At 38.7% G+C, this 23,248-nt stretch overlaps 1 protein-coding gene across 21 annotated transcripts in view; it reads left to right on the forward strand.

Moving 5' to 3' along the window:
* The window catches only part of Acsl4 (acyl-CoA synthetase long chain family member 4), a 322,427-nt gene that overhangs the window by 271,162 nt on the left and 28,017 nt on the right, over positions 1-23,248 (forward strand). For 2 of the 21 annotated variants that reach the window (XM_051177972.1, XM_051177970.1), the window contains 5 exons: positions 4,084-4,141; positions 11,300-11,352; positions 20,639-21,170; positions 21,414-21,591; positions 22,697-22,806. In XM_051177972.1, the coding sequence (XP_051033929.1) occupies positions 20,820-21,170; positions 21,414-21,591; positions 22,697-22,806 (639 nt within the window). In that variant the 5' untranslated portion in view covers positions 4,084-4,141; positions 11,300-11,352; positions 20,639-20,819. Of the gene's footprint in view, positions 1-4,083; positions 4,142-11,299; positions 11,357-14,538; positions 14,651-20,638; positions 21,171-21,413; positions 21,592-22,696; positions 22,807-23,248 lie in introns of those variants that run through there. The other 19 variants (XM_051177973.1, XM_051177974.1, XM_051177971.1 and 16 more) reach the window with 19 other exon arrangements.

A 23,248-nucleotide genomic window follows, 5' to 3' on the forward strand; every position in this document is an offset into this window, starting at 1 on the left:
GACCAATATATGTTAGGTGAAAAGAGGAAAGTTAGTCTTTTGAGAAGTTCATAATGGCAAATTCTGTGTATTTTAGTTGTGTTCTTTTCATTTTAGAGTTGTGGCAACCGGAGCTAAGAAGTCACCTCCCTTCAGTAAGTGGCACAGCCAGCAATTGAAGGTAGGCTGTTCAGTGGTGGCATATTGACTCCCTCTCAGCTGGTGTGCAGGCTTCTGTCGAAGCCTTAACCTTGGGCAGAACACTCCCTTCACCTGTGAGTCAGTGGGCTTTTCTCACATTTCTTCATACGCTGTTTGGCTGCACTGGAGACCCCGGTTCTTAGCATTCCAGCAACTCCATCTATAGGCACTGCACTAGTTTATAGACATCCAGACTTGCTTTTGTCTTTTGTCATTGGCTGCTTGTCAAACAAGCAGTATTTGATATGATTGCTAAGGTTTCCAGAAAATTATAGATGGGAAATTCTAACTGATTATATGTATATTTTTAACAAAATAGCACAGAGTGCACATTACTTGCAAAGGCATAGAGCTTTTGTTTGATAAAGTTAACTTGGCAATATTTTTTCTGAGTTTTGAAGTTAAATAGGATAGGAATATAGTCTTTTAAACATACATGAATGTTAAAACTATAGATGGCGATATTCCTTCCAGCGCGTCTGATTTATTTCATCTTAAATATAAACTTTTAAGATGAGGAATCTATCTACTTCAATTTGAAGTCAACAGTTAACGTGTCATTCTAGGTTTTAGCTGGATTACAAATATTCAGCTTTACGTAAACTAAGTTTGTAGTAGATTTTGGAAGACTGTAGTGTGTGAGTGCCTGTGTGCACTCATGCATGCATATGTGAACAAGAGAAGAGGGGAGAGAGACAGAGACAGAGGGAGTTTAATATAGCTAGTGCTCTCATTACTTAGACGTCACATATGACTATGGATTCAAAGAGGAGTGTGTCCCTGGAAGTGCTTTGTGTAGTGAAGGCTAGCTTTGGCTACTGTGGTCATACATCTTAATTTGCTGTATGTAGGAATCGAAGTAGGGGATAACTAGAGACAACTTAAAAAGGAGTTTGATTCTACTCTCTGGGGACAGGTATGTAATGTAACTCAGTGATAGTCCTGCAAGCTGGGAAATGGGATCACCCTAGTTTTAATCCATTCTTGATGGATCATAGTTTGGAATATAGCTTCCCAAGTGTGTTGGTTCCATGCAGTTCCATATAAGCAGTTGAGCAGTTTCCTTTAACATGGACATCGTTATTTAGTTTTGAGTAAATCTCTTGCTGTGCGTTGCAATAAAAGCACGTGCACAGCACTTGTGTTCCTTTCATAATTGCCAGGATTGTGAACTTCCTGCAGCAAGGCCCTGTTGAGGTTATTGCAGGACACTTTTCATAGACACGTTGGCCTTACAGGAAGTGAGAGTACTTAATGATATTTTATTGTTGCCCAGAACAGTTTGAAATGGAAACTTTGAAGGACAGAAAAATCCAGTGTTTTCTGAGCTCTGCTTTGTAAAGTCAGCCAGTACATATTTGCAAGGTCTCACAGTTGCCTGCATCTTCTGAAGCAGAACTGTGTTAGGTAAGGATAGCCTCCAGAGTTTGAATATTTGTTCCCAGAGGCCAGACATTTAAACAAGAGGATTAGTAGAGTTCACTACCGAAACCCCACCCCTTCAAATACCTTCTGGCTACCAGTGTAGAAAGCGTCAGTCTGTGTTTACTATACACACACATTAAAAGGGTAGTTCTTATAGGCTTCATAGATAAGGGGCCTGAGTCTGGTCAGTCAACTAGAATGATTTCATTATGGAGTAATTGAATGTATGATGTGCCTGCCACCTATCGAGTAGTATGCAGCTGTCTTCTATTATTTGTGTTCTCCATTTGTTTTAATAGGAAAGGTAAATGGAACTGTGGTATCCACAGAAACGATTTACACTTTCAATTGTGTGTGGAACACTTCATGATTGTTGGCTTTTTGATACTGTTTATTCACTTAGTGGCAGTTAAAACATTTCTGGGGGTGACTCATGTAGGACCAAAGCAGTAGTGGTTTTTTTCTCTCTCTTTTGGCTATTATTTACTTATGTATTCATTCTGAGAGATGCACCGAAAGCACCTATTTCTACCTTATTATTAGCGATATAAGGAATACCTTCTCATTGGAAGCTTTAAAAGATGTAGGAGAAATTGAAGGTTAAAATGTAAAAAGCCACAATCTAGATACTTCCATTTTGGGGTGTTGCTTAGGTGTATTTCAGAGTGTTGTATTTGAAGTTTCATCTTAAACCAGTTTTATTTCACATGTCTTGGATATTTTCTCATCCACAAACACTATTGTTAAATTGTGCATTTGATGATTGATATTTGATACCACAAGTACATTGTTCCTTTACCAATGTCCCTTTGAGGTCTTTCTAAGTTTTCTTTCATCTATATCACAGGGATGGCTGTATTTTTCTTTCTTTATGTGTGTATGTCCATTTCTCATTAATTTCTAAAGACATTCCTAGAAATATAATCTTAACAGTTCATGAGATATGACTTAGGGCCTCTTGCTATATGTTGCCAACTTATTTTTCTTTTTATCCTTTTGAGACATTGTTTCTCTGTGTAACAGGGAACTCACTATGTAGACCAGGCTGGCCTCTTTGAATGTTGGCGAGTACCACCATACCTAGCCAATTTCTACCCTTTTCAACACTATATAAAGTTCCTTTTTGTACGACGTTGACAGCACCAATTTCTTTTTGCTGGCCCTACTTTTGCTGAAACTATAATGTATCCTTACCTGTTTTAGTTAAAAAAAAAAAAAATCCCTGTAGAACTGGAAGTAGAGAACCAGTACTGTAAGTACTAAGATGTAAGAACTAAGACTGTAAGTACTAGACTGTAAGTACTAAGACTGTAAGTATTAAAACTGTAAGTACTAGACTGTAAGGCACCAGGAATCCCTGATGACGCCTTCAGAGCCACACAAGCAGGCTGTCTTTTAGCTGGAAGACCTTGTTTCTAAAGATTATATTTTTCTTTTCTAAATTGTTTACATAGGAGATGGCAAAATTTTCCTAAAAGTGTTATTACACAAGCACTCATTATGTTAGTCATTTCTATGATCACACCTATTAGGATGTGTGTGTGTGTCTGTGTGTATGTATATATATATGTCTGTATGTGTGTCTGTCTCTCTCTGTGTGTGTCTGTGTCTGACTTTTTATGAGTTTTGTATTTAAGAAAAAAGCCTCCTAAATTTTGTGGCAAGCCATGATTGTAGTAGTTTTTTCTCACCAAGCTCTTTTAAATAACAAGCACTTCCTTGGAGAACTTTATTCAGCTTTTCAGTATTTTAAATGAAAGCTTCGAAAGTCCAGGCTTGTCCATGGTATCAAGATACTCCTTGAATGAACTTGCCAGGCAGATGCTTGGCAGTTCAGTGCCTGCTGTTCCTCAATGTACTGTCTAACATATTTGAGTCACTGTTGTGAGGTGATGGCAGTGTCCATCTCTTCAAAGCTTCTGTTACCTAGTGGGGTTTTCAAAGCAGGCAAGCTGGATCCGCCACTGATAGCAGGCATAATAAAGCTCCCTCACTAAAACTGTCTTAAGGAATGTGTGTTGTTCAGACTTCCTTTTTAATTCTTTTACTTTTTTATTGAGTTATACATCTTCCCCTACTCCCCTTCCCTCTCTGTATAGACTTCTAAAGGAGAACTGGGTAGACTTGTTTGCCATCCTCATTGCTACGCATGCTCATTTGGATTCACTGTAAGTTAGAGAGTTGTAACGGCTACACAATTATTTCACAATAATTAATTTCCTATCTTTTAAGGGTTCTGAGTCATGATTGGTATATATAGTTGAATATATTTAATGTGTGCAGCACACCCTGTATTTTCCTCTCATCTTATTTGCATATACTGAAAAATTACTTCACAAAAGTTCTCTCTGCAAATTTTTTAAGTATGCAAGACAGTATTGTTATCTGTAGTCACCACATTGCAGACTAGATCTCTAGGAGTTATCTTGTATAACTGAAACTTGGTGTTCTTTGACTACTACCTTATTTCTCCCTCAGGTCCTGGTAAACCACTATTCTCTCCTGCTTCTACGAATTTGTCTATTTGATTCTGTACGTAAGTACTGTCTTCTCATTTGGTACTACATAATATTCCTTGATCTATGAGAAGAATTCCCTTTTAAAAATTGAATTCACTTCTTCCATTCTAATATCCAGGTGTTGCGTGGTCAGCAATTCCAGCACTCAGAAGACTTGGGCATTAGGATTGCCAAGTCTGAGGCCAGCCTGGGCTACATAGAAAGAGTATACCTTAAAAGAAAAACAAAGAAAAAGTTTCTGAAGTCCCTAACATTGTTAGTAAGGAGTGGAATTTGTCTACAAGAAATTTATTTTCCTGTCTCAGTTGAAGTCTGGAACTTGCCTTGTAGCTGGGGGAGAAATTATCTAAAATAATGGGTAGTAATAGAACTATTAGCTGAGAGTAAGTTTCTTTTGACATTAAAACTAGACTCTCAGGCCAGGTGGTGGTAGTACCTTTGATCCCAGCACTTGGGTGGCAGAAGCAGGTGGGCGGATCTCTGAATTTGAGGCCAGCTTGGTCTACAGAGCAAGTTCAGGACAGGCTCCAAAGCTACACAGAGAAACCCTGTCTCTAAAAACCAAGAGAAAAAAAACTAGACTGTCAGTAGAGCTTAGATAATATTGATGTGGCTCTAGCATATAAGTAAATAAGGTTTCAAAGTTGATCAATGTAAATTTTATTACAATACTGTGGAGTTAACCATGCAACGATATTGTGACATTGCCATAATATACAACACATAAACTTACAGCATGAAAAATAAAATTTTTGAGTCAACACTAGAGATTTCTGTTTAGTTACAATGAAGTCTCATTTTTCTAAAATATAACAGTAACCTTTTTTGTCTTAAGTATGTTTTCAAAATGTTCACTGAATGTAAAAAACAACAAACAACAACAACAAAATCCTACCTAGAAACTAGTTTCAGACAAATGAAGGTTGATGTTCAACTGTGAAGAAAAAGTAATGGCGCATATCAGGTGTTAGTTTCCATTATTTTTGTCCAATGAAACAATTGATGCTGTTTGTAAGACAGTGGGATGAAGAGGTTATAAGCCCTGGCTCTTGATCTTTAGATCATAGCCCAGGGTAAAACCATCCAACTTAAGGACTATTGGCGAAGATGAGCTTTAGGAGTTCCATTTTCCCTTGTGGCCATGAAGGTATTCCTAGTATAGGTAGCTCACTAGCACAATCCTGGGTAGAAAGGGAAACATGAAGTCAAGCCTCCAAGAGCACTTCCCAAAATGGAAATGTTAACAATTTTTCAGGTAGTAAATAGTTTCTTTGGGGCATGGTACAACAAGTAGATATGCTTTGATTATTAAAGTAACAAAGTATTATAGCTATATTATTGTAGAATATTATGCAATTTGTAGTATATCAGCAGACTCCCTACCCACACTCCTGTTCTCACTCCCCAAAAGAGAGATATGTAGCTAGGAAATACAGGGAAGATGACTTGCGAATCACAAAGGACATATCTTACTACATAATAAAACAAAAACAAAACAAAACAAAGCACCTTTGTCCAAAAAGTGCCCAAATGAAAACAAAAGCCAAAACTGATGGGTGCAGATGCAGAGACCTCACCCAAACACTAGGTGGAGCCAGAGGAACTGCACATAAGCCGGGGATGAAGGATTGTAAGAGCCAGAGGCATCAGGGACAGCATAAAAACACAGCCCACAGAATCAACTAAGCAGGGGTCATAGAGCCTCACAGAGAAGTGACAAACAGAAACCCTGTATGGGTCTGAGGTAGGTCCTCTGCAATATATGTTATGGTTGTGTAGCTTGCTGTTCTTGAGGGACCCCCAACTGTGGGAGTGTGTGGGGGGGGACGGGTCTGTCTCTGTTTTGCCTGCCTTTGGACCCTTTTCCCCTACTTACTGGGTTGTCTTGTCCATCCTTGATATGAGAGTTTGTGCCCAATCTTACTTATTGTATCTTGTTAGCCCAGTTTTGGAGGCCTGCTCCTTTTTTTTGGAGGTGGGGGAACAGGAGGAGTAAGATTTGGGAGAAAGGGGTGGTAGGAGTAGAGGGAGGAGAAACTGGTTAGGATGCAGTGTATAAGAGAAAGAATAAAATGTTAAAGAAGAAAAGCTATGCAGAGACAAGCATTTACAGTACTTCACACACACACACACACACACACACACACACACACACACACACACACACACACACTATTTCCTTAAGCAGAAGTAGAACATTGGGCAAAGGACTTGAATTAAAATAAGTATGTACACAGTTCAGTGTTGGAGAGGGTATGGGGAAAGGAGCGCATGGATAGATTATTTCTAGGAACATGAAGTGGCATATTCTTTTTTTAGAGAAACTGTTCATTTTCTGAATATTTTTTTAGGCATTGACAAAAATGTACAAAAATAGTATTGGTCTTTCACCCAGCTTCATCTGATATTAGCATTGAACACACAATAGTATAATCATCAACACTGTTAATGCTGGTACTCTACCAGTCAGATCCCAAAGCAGCGTTTCTGCTGGTCTATTTTGTTTTAGTTCATAGTCTAAAATCATGCTGCCTTGTTTGGTCTCTTACTCTCCTGTTAGCATGACAGTAACTCGATGAGCCTAGTGTCTTGTGCTTGGAAGGGAAGTCCTATACCACTGAGCTATATCTCCAGCTTCCTAAAGTTGCTATTCAGCTTCCTTGTTGAATGTCCTCAGTTTGGACTTCTCTGCTTTTTCTTCTTTTAATCCATGACATCTTGAAATTACTCATTTTGGGCAAAATTGCCTTGGGAACGCTGTGCTCTTTTAAAATGCCTCATATCAGAGGACACATGATGATGTGCGTCATTGCTGTCGTGCCAAACTTCTTTACTTTGTTGAGATTTTGCCACTGTGAAATGACTGGCTTTTGTCTCTCAGAACACCATGGAAATGAAATTTCCATGCAAGAGCAGTAAGAGCTTTAAACCACCCCTGGACTGTATACATCCCAAGTATACATTTCTTATTTTATGGAAAATTTGGAAGCTACTAAATTTGCATGAAAATACAAAAGTATACAAATACTAAAACCACTAGATTAATATTTGGCATAAACGTTGTACACGTGTAAGACTCAAACTTGCAATCCATATTGGGGTCATAATTGGTCTGGAGATCGATATTTTAAAGTTTTAAGCTGTGTTCCAGTATAGCGGGATTTTTTTTTTTTTATTCACAAGCAATTATCAATAGGGGATTATCTAGTTCCCTAGTTGTCATAACCTGTGTTTGTGGGCCTTTAGACGGATTCAGCCAACTTGCCAGGTTTGTACCTGAGAGTGGGAGTATAGATTGAGAAAGGGCATTTAAAAATGAAAAGACAGAGACACAAGATAGAGTCAGGAGGGCAAGCCAGTGGATACTGAACATCCCAAGTTTATTCAACGTTCTTAAGTGCCCCAAATTAAAGGGGTGTGTGTGGCAGAAGACTTCCATTATCACATATAAGGAGCAAATAGACCTCTTTCCCTTAACCCTCCAAGCATTTGATAACCACACCTATTATCCGATCTTGAGAGTCAAGAGTAAATACTCCTGAGCCCAAGTCTGTTGTTATTTAAAGACATTTGCTACCAAGGCCAAATCATCCTGCAGTAGCCAAGCCTTAGACCTTTAGGTCTTTTGACTTATTAAGGACAGTTTTGAACTCTCTGACCTTGAAGCAAGATGAACAGGAGCCAGCTTTATGGGCCCTGACATCTAATAAGATGTTAAAACACAATTATTGCTTAGGGAATTGTTTGAAATTGGCCCAGCTTGAATTTACTTTGAGGTTTGAACACAATGTGCCAATTTCCTTTCTAGGTTCCACTCATCTCTGAAACATCCTATTTTCAACTTAACATTGATGCTTGAAACATTAAAGATGCTATCACAAGTTTAGTAGTGTTTACTTGACTTTTCAAAGAATGTTTTAAAATGATTGGTAAACAGACTAATTTACTTACAGAGAGGACCCAAACCAAACACTCTAATGGTTTGTTTTTGAAGTCTCTTCCCAAGTATGAGGTTATCTGAAGTTTAACAACACTTTCATGTATTTGTAACACGTTGGGATCTCCTTTGGAAAAATTCATTTGTTAACTCTCTCATTTGCTCCATGGATGTGGTTTTTCTCCCTTATATTTGGTGAATTAGGATTTCTCAGTTGTTCCTACCGTAATTATCACTGTATCTTTCCACATTACCAGGTTATTATTCTATTATTTTAGATATGCTTTCCATATCTAAAAATTTTGCTGAGCTAATGTATTTCAACTTTCTTATAGCCACGGTTCAGCTGCAGCCTGAGCTCAGGTCCTGAGGTGAGGAAGGAATGTGGGCCTGAAGAAATGAACTGTCCAACCACCATATGAGTTTCACACAAGTGAATGGTCACAAATAGCTCTAGCCATCTTTATTTATACATCAAAAGGAAGCATGTGTTCCCTACTAACAGACAAGTTCTTTCTATCCTCCAGTTGTTAACCTCCAGCAAAAACAAGCATGTTAAATATGTTTTCCCCAATTTTTGCATCAAAACATCTTTAAACCAAAACCAACATATCATTTTGTTAGCTTGTCCAAATATCCAGCCAGGTACATCCTGTCTTTACAAAGTAAACGGTGATTGACATAGGCACACATTTTCAAGAATAGCAATCCCATTCAAAGCATATTTACAGAAATAAGGAGATCTGCCTCCAATCCTGTCAGCATTGAATTAGAACATCTGCCAGGGTCTGAAGTGACAGCTGGCATCCCTAGACAAGAAACCTGAGAAGCATCAGCTCCCAAAGAATTATAGGGGAAAACACTCAAGGAAAAAAAAATGGGTTCCCAGGAATGATCACATCTGTCCAATGCATGAAGGACAAAATGACACTAAAACCGCCATGAGAACCGTTAATCATTGTAAGAGAAAAGAGTGTGTGCAGTCCTCACAATCCCAGCAGTATTTAGCACTGTCCCCAAAGTCCACTGGTCTTTGCCGAGTGAGACTGTCCCTGTGGACTTTTGCCTCGTCTGTAGACCGACTGGACAAGCACTCGTATGTTGGTCGAAAACTAGACCCCATGGCTCCCAACACTTTTATATTAAAAACACTTGTATATTTATGAAAGGAAATTCTGAGTAAGGTTTGCTTTATATAATTTAGCAAAACCATCCCTGTTTCTGATCACCTGTAAATTGAACCTACTTAGGGTAATCTGCTTAGGTTTTCTGTATTACATTATTTTTTAATTTATTTGACTAGAATGACTGAGGGGAGAATTGAAGATTAGGTTCTGTTATATGGGACACTGGTTGGCTAGATTAGAAAATGTGATTTGGCTTCCTTTTCTCTGCTGGGTAGCCATTGCAGTCTTTTTTTATTTATTTGCTTGTGGGGAGAGTTTCGAGACAGGGTTTCTCTGTGTTGCTTTGGAGACTGTTCTGGAACTAGCTCTGTAGACCAGGCTGGCCTCGAACTCACAGATGCCCCCCGAGTGCTGGGATTAAAAGTGTGTGCCATCAGTGCCCAGCTCCTCTACATTCTTCCCTTTCCTCTTTGGTGTTGTCACTCTAGTTTGGATCCTAAACCTGGGAAAGCAGAGCCAAAAAATGATGTGGCCTAAAGTCTCATGCAATAGTCAACTTTAATTAGAGCATCAGGCAATTTATACTCTGTGGGTTAAGAGGAACCATATGAGTAAGGTGTACAATCACAAGGACAAGTCACACATGGCAAAACCATGTTTTTCCATGGAAGCATATGAGAAACACTAGCTGGAGGAAACTCACTCTTGTTCACTACACCCGGGGGTGGCATGGAAGCACATTCTGAGAATAATTTGGTGTTTTAAAGAAACTGGGTTCACACGACCCTTGTTTTCATGGGGTGCCTCACAAGCCCTCAGAATTCTCACATGACTCCCATTTTTGGACTTTGCTCTGCTACTAGGGAATCAAACCCAATGCCACATGTGCCAAGCATGGGCTCTACACTGAGCTATACCTCTAGCTCCCTTTTCTTATGATGAAAGAAATGGCTTTTATAGTTATGGATACTAAAAAATATTTTCTCCCTCTTTGAACTTGTAAAACTGTATTTAAGAATGTTTTGCCCGTACATGTGTTTGTCCACCACATGCATGCCTTTGGAGGTCGAGAGAGTGTTGGATCCCCTGGGATTGGAGTTACAGATGCTTGAGCCACCACATGGGTGCTGGGAACTGAATCCAGGTCTTTTTTAACCCCTGAGTGCTCTTAACCCCTGAGCTGTCTGTCTGGCCCCTTTTTCTTTGGTGTTGACTTGCTTTTGCATTGCTGGTTTAGTGCTGGGGATGAGAAGGTGAAAGCTGGGGTGCTCATCTGCCTAGGAGAGAGTTCTGATGCATGACTGTGGTTCCCAGCTTCTTCCTGTAGTATCTAGGCTTAAGTGTTTTCAAATATTTGTTGGTGGCATTATTTTCTAAACTAAGCAAATTAGTGAGTAGTTTTTAATGTATTCCTCCACCTCCCTTTCTTCCTACATCTTCCTGCTACTTATCAACCTCTAAATTATTTTATGGCTGGGTTATTTTTTATTATTATCATTATATTGTAGTTATCGGGGTTTTCTATGAGAGAATTATATGGTTTGTATACAAAACTCAAGTTTTTCTTCTACGACATTCACCTTTTGAACTCTTTGGACTTTATTTTAATATGTATATGCATTGCTGCTCCCGAGTTAATAACTGAAGGAAAATAAGAGAATCTCAAAAAGCATGACTTTTATATAGGCAAACACTTGGATCAGACCCATACTGTGAATATCTCCAGCACTGCCTCCTCAGAAGTGTATCATAGATACTAAGTTTAAGCTGGAAAAATCATCTTTCCTTTACCCTGAGAGTATCACAGCAGAAAACTAATGGTTCCAGTTAATAGCAGCTAGTTCGATAAAGAAGGAATCACCATGACCTCTGCCTCTTGTCATTTTGTCAGGGGTTTGGCTCATGTCTCTTTGAGTGAGTCCCACTCAATGAACTCCTCTGAACTAATGTTTCAGAAACCAGAATAAGAAACTAGCGTTTCTTATTTTGCATTTGGTAACTGGCTTATCCTGAGCTAAGGTGCACAGAAAATATGGGCCATCACCTGGCTTTCTTTGGCAAGGATTCATATCCCATGTCACACTACTCATAAATGTTGTCTCTCCCTGCAGAATCAAATCCCGGGAGATATACCTGTTCTTCTTAAAAGGGAAAGAAGAAACCTGTAAGTATGTGTCCTTCAGGACTTAAAATGTATAATTGCATCCACGTTTTGAGGCTATTAAGGGAAACCTTACCAATACCTATTTGGAAAAGTAAAATGGGAAAACATGTTTACTTTATGCAACTTCTAGAATTTCAACCATGTGTTACTCAATTCTAGAAGGGGAGGACTGGACTAGTTAAGTCCTTTCTTTGAGTCATGCTCCAAAATGGATATATAGATTAGAGTTCCAGTTTTGAGTACTGAGGTGTCCAAGCTATTTTTGGCAGGCTGGTTAGCTTCCTTGTCTGTTAAATGGGCTTGATAGTAAGCACACAATCACTGATTACTTGAAGCAGTTTAGGCACATCTCAGAAATTGGAGCTTCTTGTACTTTAGTGGCTATTTCTCAAACTGATGTAAGTATCTATCTGATGCACATAAACTTAAATATCAATATTGTCTTTCACTGAGGTGTTTCCTCTGGACCAAGTTGTAGAGAGTCAAATCCACTTGAAGCACTTGAAGTCTATATTTGAGACTTAGAATTTGAAAACTATCTGGTTCAGTGGTTCCCAAATGTGGAATTTTAGGTCAGTGCTAGCTAGTGGAGAGGTTCTTACTAGTCCACTCTGAAGAATGGCAAAAAGGAAAAGCAAGCATGCATTTTTTCTTTTTAACACTTAGCCATTTTCAATATAAAAGACATACCAGACTCCTTTTGGAGAGTTAAACATGCACCTTATTTTATAAAATGACAGTGACAGTAAATTGAAGGGGTGTTTTTAACAACTGTACCCAACAACAAAATAGCTCTGTGTCATTACCCCCATCCTTAAAACACGGAAGTAGTCTTTGATGTGTTGAAATCTGAACCCAACTTGCTAATTTTACAGATGAGAAATGACAGGCTCATTTGTTTCAGACTTGACAGCTCAGCAGCACTGATGCTGCCACTCTAGTAGTTCTGGTCTTTTAAGAATAGATTGCATTGTACTGAGTTATGAACTTGAAACAAAAGATGTAGTAGTAGTTCTTCCATGCTGATGACTGATTTCCCAGCGTGAAGAAATTCAAAAGACTTAATGTTCTTACATGCCTAAATCCACGACTACTCATTAGCTTGCACTAGAACAATCTTCAACATGGCCACAGATGAGGCCAGAACTAGTTATCTGGGAATTCAGTTTCTTTCCTTGGGCTCTGTGCATGACTGACAAATTAGTTAGCATATCAGTAAGTTTAGCTTTTCCTTTGTAAAATAGACTGCTGCTGGGAGGGTCCATATATCAAGCCTCTGTAGTTATCACTCCAGAGAATACTACCTTGTTCATCATGCACGTACACCTATACACGCAGGCACACATTTATGACAATTGGCCTGCAGCAATTGAAGTGTAGCCCATCTAGGGTTGGGCAGGAAAGAAAATACTCTGAAGGTGAAGAGTAAGAATTGTTGGTGAGTTGGCAGAGCTCCTGGCCATTTCTGCTCCGGAGCTTTCTGATAGTGCCCTATGGCACTTTGGAGGCTCCCCATCAGTTGTCATAACTTTGCTCCAGCTATCCCAAAATAGGTTTCAAAATAAAATAATTTCCTTATTGCCTTTGCCTCACTCACCTTGGTGAAACATGGACCGGGAAAGTAGTATCAGTATAAGAAGAATGAAGAACAGAGCGACCTTAACATGGAAATGCTAACATTCAGAGCACTTTCCACTTTCCACCTTTTCTTTTTTTTTTTTTAAATATTTGACTTATTATGATTTCTTTTTTCAGTCAAGATTTTTTTTTTTTTTTTTTTTTTTTTTTTTGGGGAATGCCGGAAGCGCTCATAATGAATTGTTCCGGTAAAAGTGTCATTTAGGGATTTCTCCTATGTACCCTTTTCTCCTTTACTCTCATTGGTTAGCCATGAGTTTTAACAGACTTTTCAGTTTGAGTTTCGGGGGTGCTTTTTTCTGAGAAGTGGTTTCTCTGGGTAGTTCTGACTGTCCTGGAACTCACTCTGTGGACCAGGCTGGTATTGAACTCAAGAGATCCACCTGCCTCTGCTTCCCGAGTGCTGGGATCAAAGGTGTGCACCATTACCGCCTAGAGAATTCTTTTTTCTTTAGTCTTACTCATAAGATATATGCAACATTAAATATCAAAGTGCTCTTTAAACAACATGATAGAAATATACATCAGGGTGGTTAGGGCAATGAACTGAAGTTGCTTATCCGGCCTCTTTATAAGAAATGCTTTAAGACTATGTTGCATAACTTTTTAGCAGTATAAAAAACTGGGAAACAACATTGGCTAAGAAACAGCCTATTAAACTGCCTCCACCTTGCTCAAATAGGGAGGGTAGGTGGTGTTTGTGTGTGTGTGTGTGTGTGTGTGTGTGGTATTGTTTTAAATATTTAGTTGCAAAATTCTACTTGTAACGCAAAGGCAATCCTGTGAGAAATATTACTAGTTACAGGGGCTTTTTTAACCTACACTCAATGGTTGACAACTATCAGTTGTAAAACTTTATTAAAATAAATGTGTAAGGTAACAGCATAGCTTATAGACAAAACTGTGTATTTCTTATTTAACAAAAACAGTCAGTGTAACAACATTAAAGTTCAGTTCTGTAACTGTGTTACTTTTGGTTAACATGTAAGATTAAAACTAGTATGTTCCAAGTCTCGTGAACCAAAGGCTTTATGGACAGAAAGTCTACACAATAGGTCATTTCTTTTGGCAGCAAGGCTTTGTGTACAGAGACCTGTAGAAGTTACTCCTTAGCTGCCATTGTAGCGCTTTGACATCAATCTTTGTGCTGCCTGTTTCATTTCTACATCCTTTAACCATTTCTAGTTCTTTTTTCTGCAATGGTTGATGAACTTGGATTGTAATATTATACGTTGCCAGCAGGTGGTGTCACCTTCTAATAGATTTCTCTTCCAAGTTCCTTAAAACTTTGAATTAAATTATAGGCAATTACCAACTGAGAAAAAAAATACTTATTTAAAGATCAGTTGTGCCTCTTATCACTTAGAATGATACTAGACATCTAGTCCTACACAGTATAGATGTGAAGTGTGTAGGCAGTAACATTGGCTGCTAAATTGCCACATTTCAACATACAGAGATATCCCATTTGTACTAACCTATGACCTAGATAAACATCTGATGCATGCTGGGGATCTTTTTAAGGCATTATGGGAGGGAGGGAGCTCTCACTAGAGCATGAACAAGTATCTTCACCATGGCTGCTGGGGTGCTTGCTTTGCTGGGAAAAGCTGGGAAGAGACTGACAGGATGGAAACTTCAGGAGTTAATGCTTCTCCAGGTAATGAAATGAACAGGTTTGGCTAATCTTGTGAGACGCAAGCAAAGATCAGTTGTAATCATGAAATACTTTAAAGCAAAACAGTAACTAGTTATATGTATATGTTGATGAAAGGGAGTGTTGTGTGCATGTGTGTGCGCTTGTGTATACACACAGATACATACATGTGCAAGCACCCCCCCACACACACACACACATACACGTTCTCCAAGGTTTTTATTTTGGCATGTATGTAATAACTTGAGCTTTAAGTTTGATTTTGCAAATCATTGTTTTCAGTCTAACAATTTGAGTTTGGTGTGACTGACCAGGGGAGCCTAATATATTTCATGGAAAGATTTGGTGCTGTAGATTATCTGGTAGCAAGAGATCTTGTTAGCCTATCTCAGTTCATTTATTGTCTTAAAATACTAACATTTTGTAAGTTGTTAAGGTAAGCTGTGAAGCAAATTAGATTGTAATGCCTCTTAAAGTCTGATTTTTTTGGGCCAGGTGTAGGTATGTATGCATTTTGTAATTTAGTATGTGAGCAGTCTCATGTATCAAATTCAGAAGGTCTGTAATAGAATGTGAAATAATTTTTTTCTAAAGCACTCCACCCTTTTATAAAAATCTTGGTTATGCAATATCTATTTAGAAATAAGATAGCAGGTATTCTTATCTGTTCAATCTATTGAAATTTTATAATTTTAGGATTTAATGTTTGACATAACTATGAGCAAATTATTTTCATTAATGTTTAATTTACTTGTAGATAATATGTGACTTGAAAATGTGACTAATTTTGTATAGTTGATCTTAATTGATTTATTATACAATTTTATATAACCTTAGTGCAGTGGTTCTCAATCTTCCTAATGCTGTGACCATTTAATATGATTCCTCATGTTGTGCTGACCCCCAACCAGGAAATTGTTTTCATTGTTTCTTCATAACTGTAATTTTGCTGCAGTTATGAATTGTAATGTAACCCACAGGTTGAGAACCACTGTCTTAGTATAAAAGATAGTGATGCCAGTTTGTTACTATGGTGGCAGATGCATAGATCCTTGCTTGGTTTTATTCATTTCTAATACTTTTGCGAAAAGTATCTTGGCATTAATCATCCTAAATTGGTATTGTGTCACTTGGTGCTGGTGGAGAAGTTTCTTTTAAATTCAGACTTTAATCAGTATGTAGTCTTTACTTTGGGCCCTAGAGCTGAATGTATCGCTAATGCTTTTTTTTTTTTTTTTTTTTTTTTGCATTTAACCTGTCTCAGGGTGTTTGAAGTAACTGGAATGAAATACCTACTAAATTTGACATCAGATTAAAAGTAAATCGAATTGTACCTGATTCTTCACTAAACCTTTTAGGATTTTCTAGATAGCTGAAGGACTTTTTGCCTCATACAATGCTTTTGGAGGAAGGACAAGTCAGTCAGTGTTCAAAATTGTTGCTAGTATTTCTTCCTGTACAAGGTTTGTCACTCTTACCTACTTAGAGTTCCAGTCTGAGCAGATGGTAGAGATACAGACTTGCAAGTGAATAAACCGAGTCTAATCTCCACTCAGCCGTGCCAACTTTGGCACACTCTGTACCGTTCCTGTAAAGTAAAAATACCACCTTAAAGGGTTCACTGACTGACTAAAGGAAAATATATGTCGAAGACTTTACACCAGTAAAAGCTCAATAATTATTCACGAAGATGATTCCCACCGGGAATAGCAAAGGTTTAAAGGCACCATTAACTATTCCCGGAAGTGTCTCCTATCCAGAAGCAGAAGTCTATCACCTGACTTCAAGGGAGCACACACAGCTCATTTTGCACCCTAATAACATGGGGGTGCAGTATACTTTTCATGCAAGAAATGGCTTCATCCCTTGATAAAGGGGCACCTTCTAACACCGATTTTTACCCTCTGCAGTGGGGAGTCTTTTCAGTTTGATATTGAAAAGTTCATTTTAATTACTAAAGATTTTAAGAGTGTTGTGTTTCCTAGAACTTTCACACAAGAAAGACAAGAAAGTATCGCTAAAGCTTATTCAGATTATTTTGTTTGTATATACTTTGAGTTTCTACTTCAGACCAGTTCTGTATATGCTCTTATGCAGTGTATTTATTGAACAGCCGACACATAGAGGTTTCAGCAGCAAACTGCCTCATCATGAAGCTTCTAGTCTAATAAAGACATAGACAATAAACTTGAGAAATAGGACCCAGTAGTATATCAGTGAAAGGTGCTAAGGAGCAAAAGCCAGAAAGGAAGTATTGCCAGAGTAGTGTATACACAGGGTGGCTAGACAAGGTCTAACTGGGAAGATGATTTTACTTGATTAAATGTAGAAAGTAGGCAAAAACAACATACATGGGTATCTTCGGACACTAGTTCAGGCAGAAAGAATATGTGCAAAAGCAGGGTCACAACACAGTATAGTCCCAAACAGTAATGAACATATGGGACTAGAGCAGTGTGCCAGGGCGGGAAGAGTGGGAGGTGAACCCAGAACCTCAAAGCAAGGAATGTATTAAAAGAGGCAAGGCTGGGTAAAACACACTTGTAGAGGGCTGGAGAGATGGCTCAGTGCTTAAGAGCATGAGCTGCTCTTCCAGAGATCCTGAGTTCAATTTTCAGCAATCACATGGCGGCTCACAACCATCTGTAATGAGATCTGGTGCCCTCTTGTGGCCTGCAGGTATACATGCAGGAAGAACACTGTATACATAATAAATAAATCTTTTTTTTAAAAAAAAATACAGTTGTAGAAGGATCAGTGTTTTGAGCTTGCTCAAATGTAGGTAATTGACTTCTACATATACCTATCTAGGAAACTGCTGATTATACAAATTTGAAGTTGAAGGGAAACTCTCGGGCTTATTTGGGAATCGTCACCATATGTGATATTTCAGTCCATGAGACTAAATGAGATTGGCACAGGTGTGAGTGTAGATAGAGAAGCAATTAGAGGATTGAACACTGCACTATTGAGGGATCAGGGAAACGAGGTAGAGGTAAGGAAGACTGACAGTGCCAGAGAATAGGAAGAAAATTGAGATCTGGTGTTTTGGGAGTGAAGTGAAACAGTCTCAAATAGGGAAGGACACAGCTGTATTAAAGGCTGACCGCGAGAAGGAAGATGACTACAGAATTTTGACTGACCTTTGGGTCTAACGGTGTGGAGGTTATTGGTGGCACTGATTGCAGCCCTTTAGATGTGTGGTAGGGGACAAAGACCTGACTGGAGTGGGTAGCAGAGAGAACAAATGTGGGAACTGGGTGATGGAGTACACATCTTTTTAAAGGATTGCTAAAGAGAAGAAAGAGTTAGGTACAAAAGAAGGAATGTTTTTTTAAGATGAAATAACGCCAGGCTGTTGGAGAATGCTGATGGGAATGATTCGGCAGGATGGCACGAATGGGCAGAGCACTGCCACCATGCCCATGTGTAGACAAAGGCATGATGTCCCCAGGTAAAGGGATAGGAACATCGACAGTTCATCCAGTCACAGAAGAGAGCATACGGCCATAGACACATGGAAGTGAGTCCATAGCCAGTAAAATAAAACTGAGAATAAGGATGCGGAGGAGTAACTGGTGGTCTGAAGATAAGGCAGCTCATTTAGGGGAGTAACATAGTGGCTATACTAGTTCAGTCTGGTTTCTGTGTATCGTCAAGTGAGGCATTCTGCGCAATAATGTGTTCCTGCAAATGAAGCGGCATGGACACAGGTGCAGATTAGCGTGTGATGTAGCTGAGCCAGTAAAGCAACACGAGCAAGTGACAGACGTGCTTGAGAGTGTAGGGCAGAGGCCAATTCTGATTACATTTAAGTAAGGAAGACAAAGGGTCCCTCCAAGAAAACCATGACGTAGGCAATTCACATAGTATGTCTATGTTACAGATAGATGAAGCTGCTGGCACAGAGTTCAAGCTTTTACCAGCTCAAAGTCACACTTGATAGTCGAGACTGAGGCTAGAGCTGAGATCTAGCTCAGTCAAGTATGCTCATTGTCTGGGATAGGAGAGGTTTGTAGATCAGATCATTTGCTCCTAGTACAAGAGCAGAGTATTTATCTGTATCTCTGTACTAAGCACTGAAGATTGTGTAGAAGGCATTTTCTGTCTAGCAAGACTTAAAGCCAGTATGTATAAGACAGTATATATGGTTGCATGTATGTATTTGCTGCCCTAAGTTTGGCAGTTTCTTATTTGAGGATGGGATGTTACTGTCCCTTAGGAACATTGTATAAACTTGAAGTGTTTTTTTTTTTTTTTTTTTTTGCCTTCAACTATTGTCCCTGAAAGTGTATATACGCAAATTTTTTTTCAAATTAGTTCTCTTTTGTATTTTTTTTTATAATCCATTAAGAGTTTTATGCATATGGGCAGCTTGTCTATGACTATTTTTGAAAGCTTATCAAGGAGTAGCAGGATACTTACGTTACAAGAAAGAAATGTTGGAGCCAGGCTGGCAGCACAACTGTAGTTCCTGTACTTGGGAGCCAGAGGCAGATGGATTTCTGTGAGGTTAAAGCTAGCCTGGTCTATGTAGTGAATTCTGGGCTAGCCAGGAACATGTAGTGAGAACCTGTCTCAGGAAAAAAAAAATGGTGCTTTAGAACTAACTGCTCTGTGCTTTAAAGTTTCCTGCCCAGGTGTGTGGAGATGACGTAATCAAGTAGCAGAGTGAAGGTATTTTTAGTAATGTAGGAAAGCAGATGAAGGAAAGATTATTGAAGACTTAGGCAGTTAAGAAATTTCTGATGGATGGAAGAGTGATCGTGTGTGTGTGGGGGGGGGGGGGGGGGGGGGGCTGGGTGCTAGGAAAGACACTCAACAGCATACTTGAAGAGGTAAATGACAAGACAGACCAGGCTGGTCAGAGACCAAGAGAGCAATTTTTAGGTTTAGTGTAAATCAGAATTGAAACTTGGGAAGTCCCAAATAAATCATGTAGACCTAAAACATTAATGATATGGTTTTAGGAATCTCTTGAAATCTGTGAGTAGAATTCACTGGGTTTTCAAAGGCTTAATTTCTTTAGTCTGATCACACAAAGATTGGTCAAGGTTACATACTCAGGTAGTGGCATAGGCACATACTGAAACCCAGTTTCTTGTTCATGTTACCATACTGAAGTAGGTCCAGCTTACACCTAACTATCACCAATACCTTGCAAACTCTTGGCCATTTCCTCTGAACTCTCTTTACATTTACTTCCATTGTAAGTTCTGCACACTGTAGTGTACTTGAGAATTACATCAGTGTTTTTCAGTGGAAGTGCCTTAGGAGTGAAGTTCCAGGGAGTTCTGAGATCATAGGTCACTAAACCTCCTCTTCACCTAGAATAACTCCAGGGTGGTATATGGGCAGTCCACATGAGCTTAAAAGAATTTGTTGAGCTCTTCCCCCCTGCTCCCAAACCCCAACCCAATTTGAAAAATACTAATAGGTCTATCTTATATGCTGACTGCCTCAGGTATATGAACTCATAATAGGCCAGGGCTAGGACTTAACATTATTTCAGACCTCTGCTCCTCCTAGGCAACTGGTACAGCTTGGAGCACAGCATGGTTCCTAAGAAAGAACTCTATAATTGTATTGTTCCCATTTGGGGAAGGTGGCGATCAGCTTAGCTCAGTTTTACCTTAATAAAGAAGTAAGGATACTATCTCTTGGGTGTCCTTTACATCCTCATGCATTGATGAGAGAATGACATTACTGTTACTTGCCTGATTTAGAGAAGAATCCAGAGTACTCTTGTAGCTCAACACAGAAAAAAATGAAATCCAGAAGTTCTTGCACTAAAAAATGTTTGCCAGTAATGAATGACTAGACTTGAAAGTGCCAGCATTTCATGCCAGTTCCTTCATCTTTTCATATCAGATCAATTATATAAACTAATAAAGGTCTGAATTTTTAAATTAATTGTGCTATCAACTTGCTAATATTCTTCTGTTGTTTTTCTCCCCTATTTTCTGCCTGGTTCGTTGTCTTTACCTACAGGTGTACTTTGTTGTCGGCTTCCAAAGATTACTAACTTTTTATCTGTATCACTAAAATTGAACTACCTTGGCTATACTGCTACTCTTACTGCTGCTTCCATTATTGCCTTCTCCAGAAACCTAAGGCTTTAAGAAGCCAAAGAATAACAACAGATAAGCGCCATATTAGAAGCCTTTCCACTATGAAACTTAAGCTAAATGTGCTCACCATTATATTGCTGCCTGTCCACTTGTTAATAACAATATACAGTGCCCTTATATTTATTCCATGGTATTTTCTTACCAATGCCAAGAAGAAAAACGCTATGGCAAAGAGAATAAAAGCTAAACCCACTTCAGACAAACCTGGAAGTCCATATCGCTCTGTCACGCACTTCGACTCACTAGCTGTCATAGACATCCCTGGAGCCGATACTCTGGATAAATTATTTGACCATGCTGTAGCCAAGTTCGGAAAGAAGGACAGCCTTGGGACCAGGGAAATCTTAAGTGAAGAAAATGAAATGCAGCCCAATGGAAAGGTTTTTAAGAAGGTAAAGCCTTTGTGTCTTTGTTTGCTTGTTTGTTTGTTTGAATGACAGAGGCCCAGTTTACTTTGTTTGTCGTGAATCAAATGCTGGCACTGTATCACAGCACTTGGTTATCAATTCACAGAGGTCTCATAGTGTCTGAATGTTCACATAATGGGACGTTTGAGAATTCAGGGTTTTGAATAGTATCTTAATTGCTTATTTGACTAGACATTCTGATGGTGGAAAATATGTCACTTTTAACAGTTAATTCTCGGGAGTTATAAATGGATAAACTATCTAGAAGTGAACCGCAGAGTGAATAACTTTGGAAGTGGACTCACTGCATTGGGACTGAGACCAAAGAACACCATTGCCATTTTCTGTGAGACCAGGGCAGAGTGGATGATTGCAGCACAGACCTGCTTCAAGTACAACTTTCCCCGTAAGTGCCTTGTGCGTTTTACAGGGGACAGGGAGAACGTCGCTAACATGGGAAGTGTGTTCTGAGATGCTTGTGTTTTCAAAGTGGGCTGATAGTATAACTCATTGATAAAAACATTTTGATAGGATACTTGGTCATGGATTTGTTCCTCAACATGAAAAAAAAAATCTCTCTCACACACACCACACTAATATTGAAACAAAGAAGGTATTCCTTTTTTCTGTATGATTATGTTCATAAAGCATTGCTAGGGGCCAGGAAGGTGACTTGGTGGATAAAGCACTTGGTATGCAAGCACGGGAGAACTGAACTCTTTGTTCTCTGCAAGAGCAGCAAGCTCATAGCCACTGAGCCTCTACAACCTCAGGAACTAACTTTTAAAAATTGAGTTCATAAACATGCCTTGTTGTACCATTTAAGTATTTGGTTGTTTCAGGAAATAGAGTACTGCAGTTTAAGTGAAGGAATCAACTTTCATTTCAAACAAGGGGAGATGCTACAAAAGTATTCCCATATGTCCTGATCGCCCACATTCAACAGGCAATAGCGAATGGTGCCTGTTACTGACTGTATGGGGTATTTCTAGTTACCAACTGAAAGCTCAATCTCCACATCTGTTCTAAGTGTAGCAGATGTTATCAATTCCAACTGATTTTACTGTTAGTTTCTGCTATGGTCTGGTGAGTGAGTCCTCCTGGAACGGATCTACCAGCCTCTCCAAAGGTGTGGAGATCACCAATGAGATTAGAAGTTGAACCCAGTAGAAAACTTTTTGGTAAGAGTAAGGACATTATTTGCAGCTGATCTGACTTGAGATCTTGAAATTTTTGAAGGTTGGCGTATCCATTCTTTTGGGCAATGAACAATGAAAGGGAAGTCGTTACTGATCTGCCCTCTGACCTCACCAATTCCCAGGACCTTTATCTCAGTTTGATTCCTGGGAATTTGTAAGACTAAGTTTGAGGGACCTGGAGATTATGAAATCAAATAAAAACATAAAGTGCTTTTGTGTCTGTACTGATGCTATGTTAGGCCTGGCTTAAATAACATATCATCCTCAAAAGTGTTAAGTGTACAATTTTCATGTTTACTTTTTATTATATAGTTGTGACTTTATATGCCACACTTGGCAAAGAAGCTGTAGTTCATGGATTAAATGAATCTGAGGCTTCATATCTGATTACTAGTGTTGAACTTCTGGAAAGCAAATTGAAGGTAAGTATGAAATTTAATTATTTAAAATTTATTCTTACATTTTAACCAATATGTAAACATGTGTATAAATGTGGTATGATGTGATATTTCAACATGTATTTATATTGTATAATTAATGTTCAAGTCAGTGTAAAACATGTTTCCATAAACATTTCTCATTTTTAATGATGAAAACATTGAATATACTTTCTTTTAGATTTTTTTTAAATATATAGTACATTATCAGTGTAGCTATCCTGCTATGCAGCAATACCATATCTTCTTGCTCCAGTATCCAACTGTAACTTAGTATCCATTAATCAACTTGTCTATCCTACCTCTCCTGTTCTACCCAGTCTCTAATAACTACAATTCTACCCTCAATTTCTGTTTGGGTAAAGTTTTCTTCCATTTCACATGAATTAGGTTATATGCCTGGCTTATTTCACTTAGAGCAGTGGTC

Source organism: Phodopus roborovskii, unplaced genomic scaffold (assembly GCF_943737965.1).
Source record: "Phodopus roborovskii unplaced genomic scaffold, PHOROB, whole genome shotgun sequence".
Lineage (NCBI taxonomy): Eukaryota > Metazoa > Chordata > Mammalia > Rodentia > Cricetidae > Phodopus > Phodopus roborovskii.